At 37.8% G+C, this 12,793-nt stretch overlaps 1 protein-coding gene across 1 annotated transcript in view; it reads left to right on the forward strand.

Annotated features, from left to right (window-relative positions):
* Positions 1-5,473, forward strand: part of ESF1 (ESF1 nucleolar pre-rRNA processing protein homolog) — a 52,430-nt gene extending 46,957 nt beyond the window's left edge. Inside the window, exons 12-14 of the mRNA XM_043478966.1 lie at positions 1,147-1,229; positions 2,624-2,770; positions 4,670-5,473. Of these exons, the coding sequence (XP_043334901.1) occupies positions 1,147-1,229; positions 2,624-2,770; positions 4,670-4,963 (524 nt within the window). The 3' untranslated portion in view covers positions 4,964-5,473. The remainder of the gene's footprint in view (positions 1-1,146; positions 1,230-2,623; positions 2,771-4,669) is intronic.
* Positions 5,474-12,793: the final 7,320 nt, after the last annotated feature.

The following is a 12,793-nucleotide window of genomic DNA, read 5'->3' on the forward strand; positions in this document are numbered from 1 at the left end:
AGCCACCTTTGCCATAAGTAATTTTGTCTAATAATAGTAGACAACAGGAAGTTAAACAAAGATCAGCTTTGTCTTTGTAGAAGGAGAAAGGGTTTTGTTAAACTTTTACTTCCAGGTAGTTATTGTCAAATTGTCACTAAACAGATGAATTTTTCAATTTGCTGATGAGTTTTAAGAGTTTATATATTTAAATTACTTTTTTTTTCTTTGATCTCTTCTATTGTTCTTATTCTAAGAAAACGTTTCTTCTACTTTAAGATCAGGTAGCTGTTCCCCTGTATTTTTTCATAGGTTTTTTTGTTTGTTTATTTTTTAGTTTTAACTCTTTAATACATCTGCATTTTGTTTTTCTGTACATTATGCCGTATGGCTCCTAGGTTGGGAAGATCCCCTGGAATAGGAAATGGCAACCCACTGCAGTGTTCTTGCCTGGGAAATCCCATGGACAGAGGAGCCTGGTGGGCTGCAGTCAGTGGGGTTGCGCAGACTCGGACATGAACGAGTGACTGAGCACATGCACACAGCCATCGCTCAGGATTACTTTGCAGAATAGAGCAAGTTGCCTAGTACCAGTTATTGAATAATCCCTTCTTTTTCCAGTGACGTATGGTGCTACATTTTATTATATGCTAAGCCATACTGTTCTGTTTTTCTCATTGTATAGTTACAACATTTTTGGTTTTTTCCACTTTGTAGTACACTTTAGCATACTGTATCACTAGTAAATCAGATCTATCTCATTCCTTGCAAAGATTTCCTTGAATAAAATTTTATTTAGAATTTTATTAAATGTATATATGAGAGAATACTGAATTCTATCTAGTGTTTATTCCATTTCTGCCAAAATGATCTTACAAGTTTTCTTTTTAATTGATGTAGAATTATACATTACTTTAAGAAGAAATTCCTTTTTTATAATATTCACTCATCATGTCCAGACCATTATTATTCTATTCATACCCATAGTCATCTCAGTAATACTTTTTTTGTTTGTTTCTTTAGTTTCTATATATTTATTGGTAAGATTATTTCTTAGATACCTTGCATTTTTGTTATAAATAAAATTTTTTAAATAAATAGTATAAGCAAATTGTTGTTTGTGATAGTCATAATTTTTAACCCTTCTATGTTGGTTTGTTGTGCCAGGTATAAAAGAAAAGAAAAAATCAACAAAATCTGCAAAAGATGACATATCTCCAGAGGAAGAAGCTGAAATAGAAAGACAAAAGGTAATGGTCATGGTTACATGTTTAATGGACAAGTGATATGTACACTTCAAGTGAAAGTGTCCATATGAGTTTCCAGTATGTCTAATTAAAAAATAACTGATTTTAACAGTGAAGTTTATAAATATTTTAGCAGCATTATTTTAAAATATCTCCTTTTCACCAAACATTTCTCCAAGTACAGAGTTAAAATTTAGCTCACACCCAAGGCATGTCCCTTTGTGATTAAGAGGAAAATATCTTATCTTTTAAAACCCTTATTATAACTGACAATAAAGGACAAAACCGACAATAAGAGACAAAAATACTAATATTAAAACCTCAAAATAATATTGACATTCAGTCTAAATCTGTCCTGTAATAGAGTTTGCTTTATGGTTTGTTAAATGCTCCTTTCTCTCTTTTTATTATTGAAAATTAATGTGCAGAATTAAAGCCTTTCTTGGAAGTGTAGTGAATATTATCCTTAAGCAGTTCATCATAACCCACAGCACAAAGTAGTATGTGTTTTTGCTGAGACAGGCATTGGAGTCAGCAGCATTCCTGAGTCTGATGTTCACAGCACTGTCTAGGAGGGAGCCAGGCTGGTCACCTAAACTCTGCATCTTAATGCATCTTTTATTGCATATGCAATAGTGTTCATAGAGTTAAGGAACACAAAGAAAATCCTTGTTTGTAGGAAATTATTCTAAAAGGAAAGCCAGCTGTAGGTACCAGTCATGGAAAGGAGAGGAAATTAAAGCAGTCCAAGTGGGTAGTGGAGGAAGATTGTTTTCTCTGTAGCATGCATGGTTGTTTACTTGATTCTTGAAGATTTACATTTAATCTTGTGGTCAGTAGAAAATACCTGTTGAGTGGAAACAGGCATTATATTAGATTTCAGAAGCAAATACTAAGATCTTGCCTTCATAGAAATATATCAATATTGAAGAAGTAGAGGCAAAAACAGCAAAAGAAAAAAGGAGTTCATTGTTCCTAAAGCACATGTGTGGAAAGTCTAGTCTGTATCACAAACTACTACATGTTTACGAGATTTAGTGTCTGCTTAAAAAGACCAAAGTGAAAATGAGGAATTTTTATTTGGGGAACTTGAGGACTTTTGTTTCTACCACCTACTGATTAGTTACATAATGTGAAATATGGTCTGGTTTTTAAATAAAGCGTGCACTCCTCTCCTGTTGTCAGTGATGTTGCTCCAAAAAATTATACCTGTGCTGTCAGCAGTCTGTGGATTTCTTTATGGGTCAGTGATCCACAGCCAGTGGTGGATGACGGGTGTCACCCCAGAGCACTGATGACGGGCTTCTCCTTTTCTGAGGGGATTTCTGTGCTCCATACCCCTGTTTGAGGAGAGAAAAGCACTGTCGTTTATCTGAACTCTTTTTTTCTCTCCACAGGCTGAAATGGCTTTGCTTGTGATGGATGAGGAGGAAGAGAGCAAGAAACACTTCAATTATAACAAGATTGTGGAGCACCAGAATCTGAGCAAAAAGAAGAAAAAACAGCTCATGAAGAAGAAGGAATTACTGGAGGATGACTTTGAGGTAACCAGGGACAGAAGTCATTATTCTGTTAAAAGCTGGCATTGAATCTAAAGTCAGCTCTTTAGATAAAAATTGAGCTTGGCCCCTTGAGCTCAGGAAGGACCCATTGTAGAGCCAAAACTACCATCTTTTTAGTCCAGTATAACCAGTTCATCCCCAGGGTGGTTCTCTGAGCTTCAGGTGAAGTAGTAGGCTTCTCTTTTGGTAGCTATGTTGCACCAAAATATGTAGCTTTTAGCGTTAGAATCACATGCAGTGTGATGCTCACACTGGGAAAGTTCTGCATCATTAAGCCTGTCAACGAAATAGCAGATTCACATCACACTCTGTGAAAGGGCCAGAGCCGTGGGTGCGATGTTTTTGTTTTTGGCTGCGCTGGTCTGCGTTTCGCTGCGTGGGCTCTCTGTTGCACTGCACAGGCTTTCTCTAGCTCTGGTGAGCAGGGCTGCCCTGTAGCTGTGGCACTCAGGCTTCTCGTTGTGATGGCTTCTCAGAGGAACATGAGCTCTAGGGTGCATGGGCTCGGCGGTTGAGGCATGTAGGATTAGTTGTCCAGTTTGTGAAGTCTTCCTCTACCAGGGGTCAGACCCACATCTCCTGCGTCGGCAGTCAGTTCCTTAACCACTGGACCACCGGGAAAGTCCCAGGCCACACTGTTTTAATTGCTCTCTTGTTTCCACTGTTCCCTCTTTTCCCTCTTTTTTTGCTAAGTACATATTTCTAGTGGCCACACAGTCCCCATGCTTGAGTTTGAGCACTGTACAGAAAACTTACGGACTGCTCTCAGGAACTATTTGATGACTTCCATCCATTGGCATGGAAGAATAGACTCCGAAGAAGATGGGAGAGATTTTGAATTTGTTTAGAGAATTGAGATAAGCACACAAATAACTTCTAAGCAGCATTGAGAGGGACTTTGAGACCACTGTGTAACTCTGGTTTCTGTAAGTCAGCTCCAAGTATGGTGCTGTTCCACTGAATCAATTTTTGGTAAATTAGTTTTCTTAGAAAAAGTTAAAAGCAGAGAATTATTTATAGTCAAATCTTCTATTATGATAACTAATCATCATGCAGAAAATGGTGTCTTATGCATGATGACCATCACATATAAAAACATTTCTCGTGAGTGTGGTAGTAGTATCACGCCTGTGGTCCTTACTACAGATAACTCTACAGTCCATCTCTGGGTGGGCTCTTTTTCACAGGGGAATGATGAGTGGCAGTGAGGGAGTCATGCTCACTTGCTGTCTGGTCACTCCTGTACCCAGCAATACTTGAAGGCCTGGCTGGAGTTAAGAGTATGCTCTTAAAATGTGGGAATGCAGTGTTTTTGTAGAAAGATAAAGGATAAATTTGAAGCTTGTATCTGTCAGATCTTAGTCTTGGGGGTACCATCTTTCCCATTATGATCTTTAAATCTGCTGTTTTGATTCACTCTCAGTAGCTGCTCATTTTGGCACCAAGGTTGAAAAAAAAAATTTATTGTACTAAGAAGGCAGTGACTTCGCCTAAAATTCCAATAGGAGATACCATCACTGGCTTAATTATCTCAGCCAGAAAGAGATTTCACACCGTAAGCATAGGTGAGCCTGTGGCTCCTTTGCTCACTCCTGCAGACAGTCTAAGAGGCTGCGGTAGTAACAGACCACTGTGTCTATATAGACTGTGATAATTCCCTTCCAAGGATATTGTCATTGTGTGATAAGAACAGTGTGCCCTGCACATGTGATTCAAGAATAAACTTAAAAACTCCATTGAAGATCTGTGGAGGAATGGCTTTCTAATGAGTCAATGCAAAATACATTTGTATTTTTTATCATCAGTTCACTGACTTTTTGAACTCTGGTCTTATTAGGTTTACTAATTTTATGTATTTATACTTTCCTTTTGGGTTTGCAGGTCAATGTTAAGGATGCAAGGTTTCAGGCAATGTATACTTCCCACTTGTTCAATTTGGATCCTTCAGATCCTAATTTCAAGAAAACAAAAGCTATGGAAAAAATCCTTGAGGAGAAAGCCCGTCAGAGAGAACAAAAAGAGCAAGAACTTACTCAGGCAGTAAAGAAAAAGGAGAGTGAAATTCAAAAGGAATCACACAAGAGATCCATTGATCCTGCCTTGTCAATGTTGATTAAATCTGTAAAAAACAAAACAGAGCAGTTTCAAGCAAGAAAAAAGCAAAAAGTCAAATAATTGTTTGTTGTTTCTTTTTGAATTGAGAATGTAGAAAGTATACAGAAGTGGTGGAAGGATTACTTATTGGGAACAGTCTACCTTTCAAGAATATTAGTAAAATCTGACAGTCATAAAATTTATTTTCCATGTATAACAGACCTAATTGTGGGTGGTTGAAAGATTTGTACTGTATATTTCCACAAATTAATCATAATCAATCCAGACTATAAGGTTTATAAAATTTTAATATTTTTTACTCTGTTAGCTTTTTTAAAGACTGTTTACAATTCCTATGTAAAAAATAGAGTACTACCCAAGTCTTGAGTTGGAGTAAGAGTTGGGAACAATTTGAAAATATGTATATGCAATACATTAATTTCTCTGGAAGCAGGAGGCAGATTTAGATATTTGTTTAAGTAATTTATTTTTCTAGCCATAATGAATAGAAGCTAGTAACTTTCTTTGTTGTTTGGTCATGTTTATTATAGTTCTTTAATTTATAAATAAAAGTTTTTATTATTTTGTGTACACTGATTTATTTCATCTTATTCACCTCGAATAAACCACTCTCTGGAAAACTATCTAAAAACCGAACTAACTCTTTAAGAGTACATCTCCATGAAAAGGCAGTTCCAGGTTTGCATTACTCATAATTGTATTTGAAATGTTTGTGAACTCTGTGATGATTTTTCTAATTATAGTAACAGGAAATCCTTCTGTCTGCCCTTCAGATTTTTGAAATGCCTGGAATGGTAGATATGCTGCTGTGGAGTTTAAGAAATCTTAATTTTTTAATTAAATTAAAACACACCTTTGAGGCCTTAATACTCCTCGATCTCATCTGGTCTAGATTTTATAAACTGTTAACTGACCACTTAGAAGAAGTAGTTGTGCTATATAGGTAAATGAAAATTAAAAAACCCAAAATGATCACTTGGGGGAAAAAAAGGCAGTAGGAATTTGGCCAAGTTTTTGATTAACAGTAAACTTACATTATCGGTACAAAAACTCAAGCCCGCCAATGTACTATATGTTTTCAAGAATAAAAGGATATGAGACACGGAATGATGTCAAGATAATAAGGGCAAATAAACAGTCTCTGAAAGGGGAAGGAAAAAAGAAGCTATCTAAAATTGCTTATAATAACAGAAAAATGCAGAGTATGTGCAGGGCATGGTGTTCTTACCATGAAGTGCTGACATTGTTAGGTAGTTCAGCCAAATAAAGCAGTATTTACATACTCATCACAAAAGATCATGAATCTTAATGTATTTTTGAATATTGTCTATAAACAGTTGTATATATTTCATTTATGCAAGGAAAAAGGCTTTTTTCTTTTAAACTTTAATCATAGTGTTGGGATTACTCAGTTTGATTTTTAAATTACTGTGAAATTTAGCCCTTTGGTTTTTGGGGTTTTTTTTTAGCCCTTTGGTTTTTTAATTGGTTTGGTTTGGATTTTTGTTTTTGAGCCCTTTGTTGTTAAGTCACTATATTTAATTGTAAGTCTCATTTTACTAGTCAGGCACACACTTGATTATAACAAATAAATGGAACAGATGCACAGCCCTGGCTCCTTTTCTCAGAAAGTTGATATTTTTTTAAGTAGAAAAAAAGAATGGCATTATCAGGTACTTTGTTAAATAAACATTCTACACCAAGAATATTAGGTTCTCAATAAATAATTCCTGGTAGTTAAACTCAGGATAAAAAAATGGCCACTGTCACACTACCCACAATGTGAGGGTAGTTTGGGTGACTCTTAAGGTCACATTTATTTTGATTGGATTGTTGTTCATGGTATCTGTAATACAAAGACCAAAAACAGTACAAATAATACCTGCACACTGGTGTTTATTGTTAATATGTAGAGATGAGATTGCTTCTGGAGAATCCATCTGTCTCTAAAACTTAAGCATAAAAATACTCAACAAAATGTTAGCATATTAAATCTAACAATGTATAAAAAGAATTATGCACCAAGAGGGTTTAATTATATGGCCTAGGAGGTTTAATTCCAGGTATGTAAAACTGGTTCTTTCACAACCAACCAAAGTAATCCACTGTATTAACAGGTTTAAGAAGAGAGAAAGTATTTGACAAAATTTAATACTCATTAAAAAAAAAAAAAAGTTTGGAATAGAGGGAAAGAGATTCTTCAGAGTCCCTTGGACCTCAAGGTGATCAAACCAGTCCATCCTAAAGGAAATCAATGCTGAATATTCATTGGAAGGACTGATGCTGAAGCTGAAACTCCCAATACTTTGGTCACCTGATGCAACAAACTGACTCATTGGAAAAGACCCTGATGCTGGGGGAGATTGAAGGCTGGAGAAGGGGATGACAGAGGATGAGATGGTTGGATAGAATCACTGACTTGATGGACATGAGTTTGAGCAAGCTCCAGGAGTTGGTGATGAACAGGGTAGCCCGGCATATTGAAGTTCATGGGGTCACAAAGAATCAGACACGACTGAGCAACTGAACTGAAGTCACTGTCAAGCAGGAGCCAAGTGTTCAATCCCTAGGATGGGAAGATCCCCTGGAGAAGGAAATGGCAAGCCACTCCAGTATTCTTGCCTGGGAAATCCTATGGACAGAGGAGCCTGGCAGCCACAGTCCACAGGGTTGCAAGAGTCAAACATGACTTAGCAACTAAACAACAATGACTAGTTCCTCTAATACCCTGTTACAGTGATTATTTAAACTTGCCTTGTTCAAATTCTTTCTTTCTTTCTCCTGATTGGATGCTGACACTCAAGGATACAAAGAGAATCTCACCTGAACAATATTGGGTCCTGAATGATCCCTCTATTCCTTTTTTTTTTTTTTTTTTAGCCACAACTTGTAGGAACTCAGTTCCATGACCATTGGTTGAAGCCTCACCCTTGGCAGTGAAAGCAAAGGCATGGAGTCCTAATCATTGGACCACCAGGGAATTTCCAGTCCTCCCATTCCTAAATCTACATTCCCATGCTCATGAGGCCTAACTTTCACTCTCCAAGATCATGCAAATTTTCTTGATTCCTGACCACGGTGGTGGTGGTTTAGTCACTAAGTCGTGTCCGACTCTTGTGACCCCATAGACTATAGCCTGCCAGGGTCCTCTGTCCATGGGATTCTCCAGGCAAGAATACTGGAGTGAGTTGCCATTTCCTTCTCCAGGGGATCTTCCTGACCCAGGAGTTGAACCCGGGTCTCCTGCATTGCAGGCAGATTCTTTACCGACTGAGCTATAAGGGAAGATCCTGACCATTCTGGTGACCTATTGCTTTATAACAAATCGCCCTCAAACTTTGCAATTTAAAACAACCATAATCATTTATTTTCTTAAAAATACTCAGTGTCCAGAGGGCTCAATGGAGAAGGCTCGTGTATTCTCCACATCCCCTTAGCTGAGAACTAGTGGATTTGCTTCCAAAATGCCTCCTTCAGTGACTTGCAAGTTAGGGCCAGCTGTTGATTAGGAGCATGGGAGCTGGGTTCCAAAGGTGATCAAGATGGAGGCTCTCACTTTTTCTGATCTAGACTCTGATGTCACAGAGTGTCATGCCTGCCATCCATACTTAACTCACCGAGGTGGTTGAACAGGTCTTCCCACGTGAGGGGTTATAAACTCCACCTCTTAAAGAAGAGAGTGGCAAAGTCTTCGAAGAGTATGCATGTCCAAAAATGTGGTCGCAGCCATTTTTGGAAAATGAGGCTTGCCTCACCAGCCACTTCATGAAAACCTTCCCCTGCACATTAATATAATTGTAATATACAATTGTATTAGTTGTAATATATATATTGCAATTATAGTAAGTGCTCCATTATTTGAGATCACCTGAGTCTGTAGCCTTTGCAAGCATGAGTATAAGCAACAGCCCAAATCAGTGAAGAAAACTCTATACCAGCAGTTAGACCATAGTCGATAGGATCATTAAGAAGATGAGACCAATAAAAAAGGTTATACATGCTCCTCAAGGGACTTTCAGTGACTGTGGGTAAAACTAATGGTTGTTTCTAAATATGCGTTCTTTCCATCTTCCATGTTGACCATAGGGCTTTCCAGAATAAAACAATTTTACCCAACCTTCTTTGCAGCCTTTTGGAAGCAGATGACAGCTTCTAGGGACCTTCCTTTGATGTTAGCAGACTAGTTTTGCCCCTTCCCTTCTCTCCTTCTACCTGACTGCCTGGAATGAAGATGTAATGCTTTAAGTTACAGCAGCCATATTGGATCCTGAGTACAAAACTCCATTTTTTAGAAATAATATTAAATTCATTATGTAGAAATAATTTAATCATAATAATAAAATTATGTACTACTAATAATTTCATTATGTAGACTGATAACTAGTGGATAGTTAGCTGGAAGGACCCAGGATCCCTGAGGACTTTGTGGTGCACAGCCACCATATCACCCATGGACTGTCTTTTTTGAGATAACTATGTAACAATGGATATGAGAGTTGGACCATAAAGAAGGCTGAGTGATGAAGAATTGACACTTTCGAACTGTGGTGCTGGAGAAGCCTCTTGAGAATCCTTGGGACAGCAAGGAGATCATACCAGTGAATCCTAAAGGAAATCAGTCCTGAATATTCATTGAAAGGACTGATGCTGAAGCTGAAGCTCCAACATTTTGGCCACCTGATGCGAAGAGCCAACTCACTGGAGAAGACCCTGATGCTGGGAAATATTGAAGGCAGGAGAAGAGGACAGCAGAGGATAAGATGGCATCATCTACTCAATGGACATGAGTTTGAGCAAACTCCAGGAGATAGTTAAGGACAGGGAAGCTGGTATGTTGCAGTCCATGGGCTCACAGAGTCAGACATGACTGATTGACTAAACAATAATGTATTTTCTCAAGTCTGTTACTTGCTGTTCTACCTATATCTTAACAGAACAACAAGCAGTCCTGGGCCATAGTCTTTATGACTATTTTGCCCTGCTTTGCAGATCATTTCTCCATATTCTTAAGGAAACTTGATATTTAATTATAGTCAGAGTACTCGCAGCTTGAGAGGGCCAAAACAGGATGCTCAATCATGTAAGTTTCCAAGATTTCTGGATATGGACATGAGTCAAGAGAAGTTAGACAAAACTCTTGGACGGCAACTGAGACCCTTTGTTCCACAAACCCCACTGACATTAGAGTTACAAACTCTATATTCAGCATCTATGGGTTCACATTATTACTTCCTTGAAAAGTTTATGAAAAAGGAGTTGCCAAGAGTAACCAGAATCAGGCACACGGGAAAATGAGAGTGTGAATGAGAGTCTGTGCTCAGCCTAAAGTATGGATTATACATTACCCAAAATTTGTGAAAATGTAGAGATGAGAACTTCATGCTGTATGACAATGCCAAAGCAAATAGACTAAGATTATATTGTGTTGAGGAAAGTTGTGAGAAATGCCAGCTTTGGGGTTATGAGCTGTTTCCATGAATTTTTTAAAATTAAAATTGAGTCATTATCCTTCATACTACTCGTGATCTTGTCTTTAGCTGGTCATGAGTTTTTTAACCCTTTTTACTAAAATCTGAACTTAATCAGAAGTATCTTTTCTCTCAGACTAGTAAAAAATAATGTACTCTATCATGTTTCAAGAAGCTCATCTGATGAATAAGGCAAGAAATGGCCAATAAAGTACATTAAATATTTTAAATCCTTTTGGAAAAATCATTGAACCAAGAATCAGTTAGGAAAGACATTTAAGTTAGAGTGGAATGACTCTAAAAGAAAAAGCTTAATCTGACAGCAGTTCATCATTTGATGAAAGAAAAACTCTGAAAACAACAACTGGATTTATGTATGTTCTTCCATTTGGATCTGTTATAAAGCTTTGTTCTAGGACAATTTTACGGTTCTTCTGGAGGGCCCCAGCAGTATCAGAAACCACCCAGGTGTTGTGATCCTTCAGATTTCTTTGGATTCAAATGAACCTCAATCCCCTGACCATTGCCTTAGGAATGTTGCAAGAAACATAAAACAATTCAAACTACCTCAAGCAAAAACTTTAAAAGATGTGAGGGTGGATTTTTATGATAAAGGTCCTGTGGGATCTCACAGAACTGAATCCAAAGCAAAAGGCAGTTAGTTCTCAGGAAAAGGCTGCAAATAGGAACTATGCAATGTCCTCAGAAACCCTGTTTTACTCCTGTTTTCTTCTATTAGCCTTGTTTTACTCACATTGACACCAATAGGCCAATCTCCTTAGCCCACTGAACAAGAGGAATAAGATGACACCATCATAGTTTCCACGTTTTAAGTTATAGGTCCAATTTTTATGTGGAAGAAGAAGAGAATTTTGCCTTATATTTAAGATTCAGGGATGAATTTGGAACTTTTTGTCGTGATACTATTAAAACGAAGATAACTCATCTGTTGAATTAAGTGAAAAGTGAAAGTGTTAGTCGCTCAGTTGTGTCCGACTCTTTGTGATGCTATGTGTTGTACCCCACCAGGCTCCTCTGTCCGTGGAATTTTCCAGGCAAGAATACTGGAGCTGGTTACCATGCCGTCCTCCAGAAGATCTTCCCAATCCAGAGATCAAACTGGGGTTGCAGGCAGATTCTGAGCCACCAGGGAAGCCCTGGTTACATACATTTTATATAATTATAATTAAAAAATATATTTATATACAGTTATGTAAGGTAAAAAATTAAACACAGCTTAGTAAATCTCCTTGTGAATATTATATACCAACCAAGACAATTAAAGAAAACTAATCACAATCACAGAAAACTAATCATACTGATCACATGGACCACAGCTTTGTCTAACTCAATGAAAATATGAGCCATGCCATGTGGGGCCACCCAAGATGGATGGGTCATGGTGGAGAGTTCTGACAAAACGTGGTCCACTGGAGAACGGAATGGCAAACCACTTCAGTATTCTTGCCTTGAGAACCCCAGGAACAGTATGAAATGGCAAAAAGTTATGACACTGAAAGATGAACTCCCCAGGTCCATAGGTGCCCAATATGCTACTGGAAAAGAGTGGAGAAATAACTCCAGAAAGAAGGAAGAGATGGAGCCAAAGCAAAAGCAACACCCAGTTGTGGATGTGACTGGTGAGGAAAGTAAAGTCCAATGCTATAAAGAGCAATATTGCATAGGAACCTGGAATGTTAGGTCCATGAATCAAGGCAAAGTGAAAGTGCTCAAACAGGAGATGGCAAGAGTGAACATTGACATTTTAGGGATCAGCGAACTAAAATGGACTGGAATGGGTGAATTTAATTCAGATGACCATTATATCTTCTACAGTGGCATGAATCCCTTAGAAGAAATGGAGTAGCCATCATCGTCAAGAAAAGATCCAAAATGCAGTACTTGTATGCAACCTCAAAAATGACAGAATGATCTCTGTTCATTTCTAAGGCAAACCATTCAATATCACAGTAATACAAGTCTATGCCCCAGCCAGTAATGCTGAAGAAGCTAAAATTGGATGGTTCTGTGAAGACCTACAAGACCTTATAGAACTAACACCCAAATAAGATATAATTTTCATTATAGGGAACTAGAATACAAAAGTAGAAATTCAAGAAATAACTGGAGTAACAGGCAAATTTGGCCTTGGAGTACAGAATGAAGCAGGGCTAAGACTGATAGAGTTTTGCCAAGGGAACACACTGGTCATAGCAAAGACCCTCTTCCAACAACACAAGAAAAGACTCTATGCATGGACATCACCAGATGGTCAATACTGAAATCAGATTGGTTATATTCTTTGCAGCCAAAGATGGAGAAGCTCTATACAGTCAGCAAAAACAAGACTGGAAGCTGACTGTGGCTCAGATCATGAACTCCTCATTGCAAAATTCAGACTTAAATTGAAGAAAGGAGGGGA

This window comes from Cervus canadensis, chromosome 10 (genome assembly GCF_019320065.1).
Source record: "Cervus canadensis isolate Bull #8, Minnesota chromosome 10, ASM1932006v1, whole genome shotgun sequence".
NCBI classification, from domain to species: Eukaryota; Metazoa; Chordata; class Mammalia; order Artiodactyla; family Cervidae; genus Cervus; species Cervus canadensis.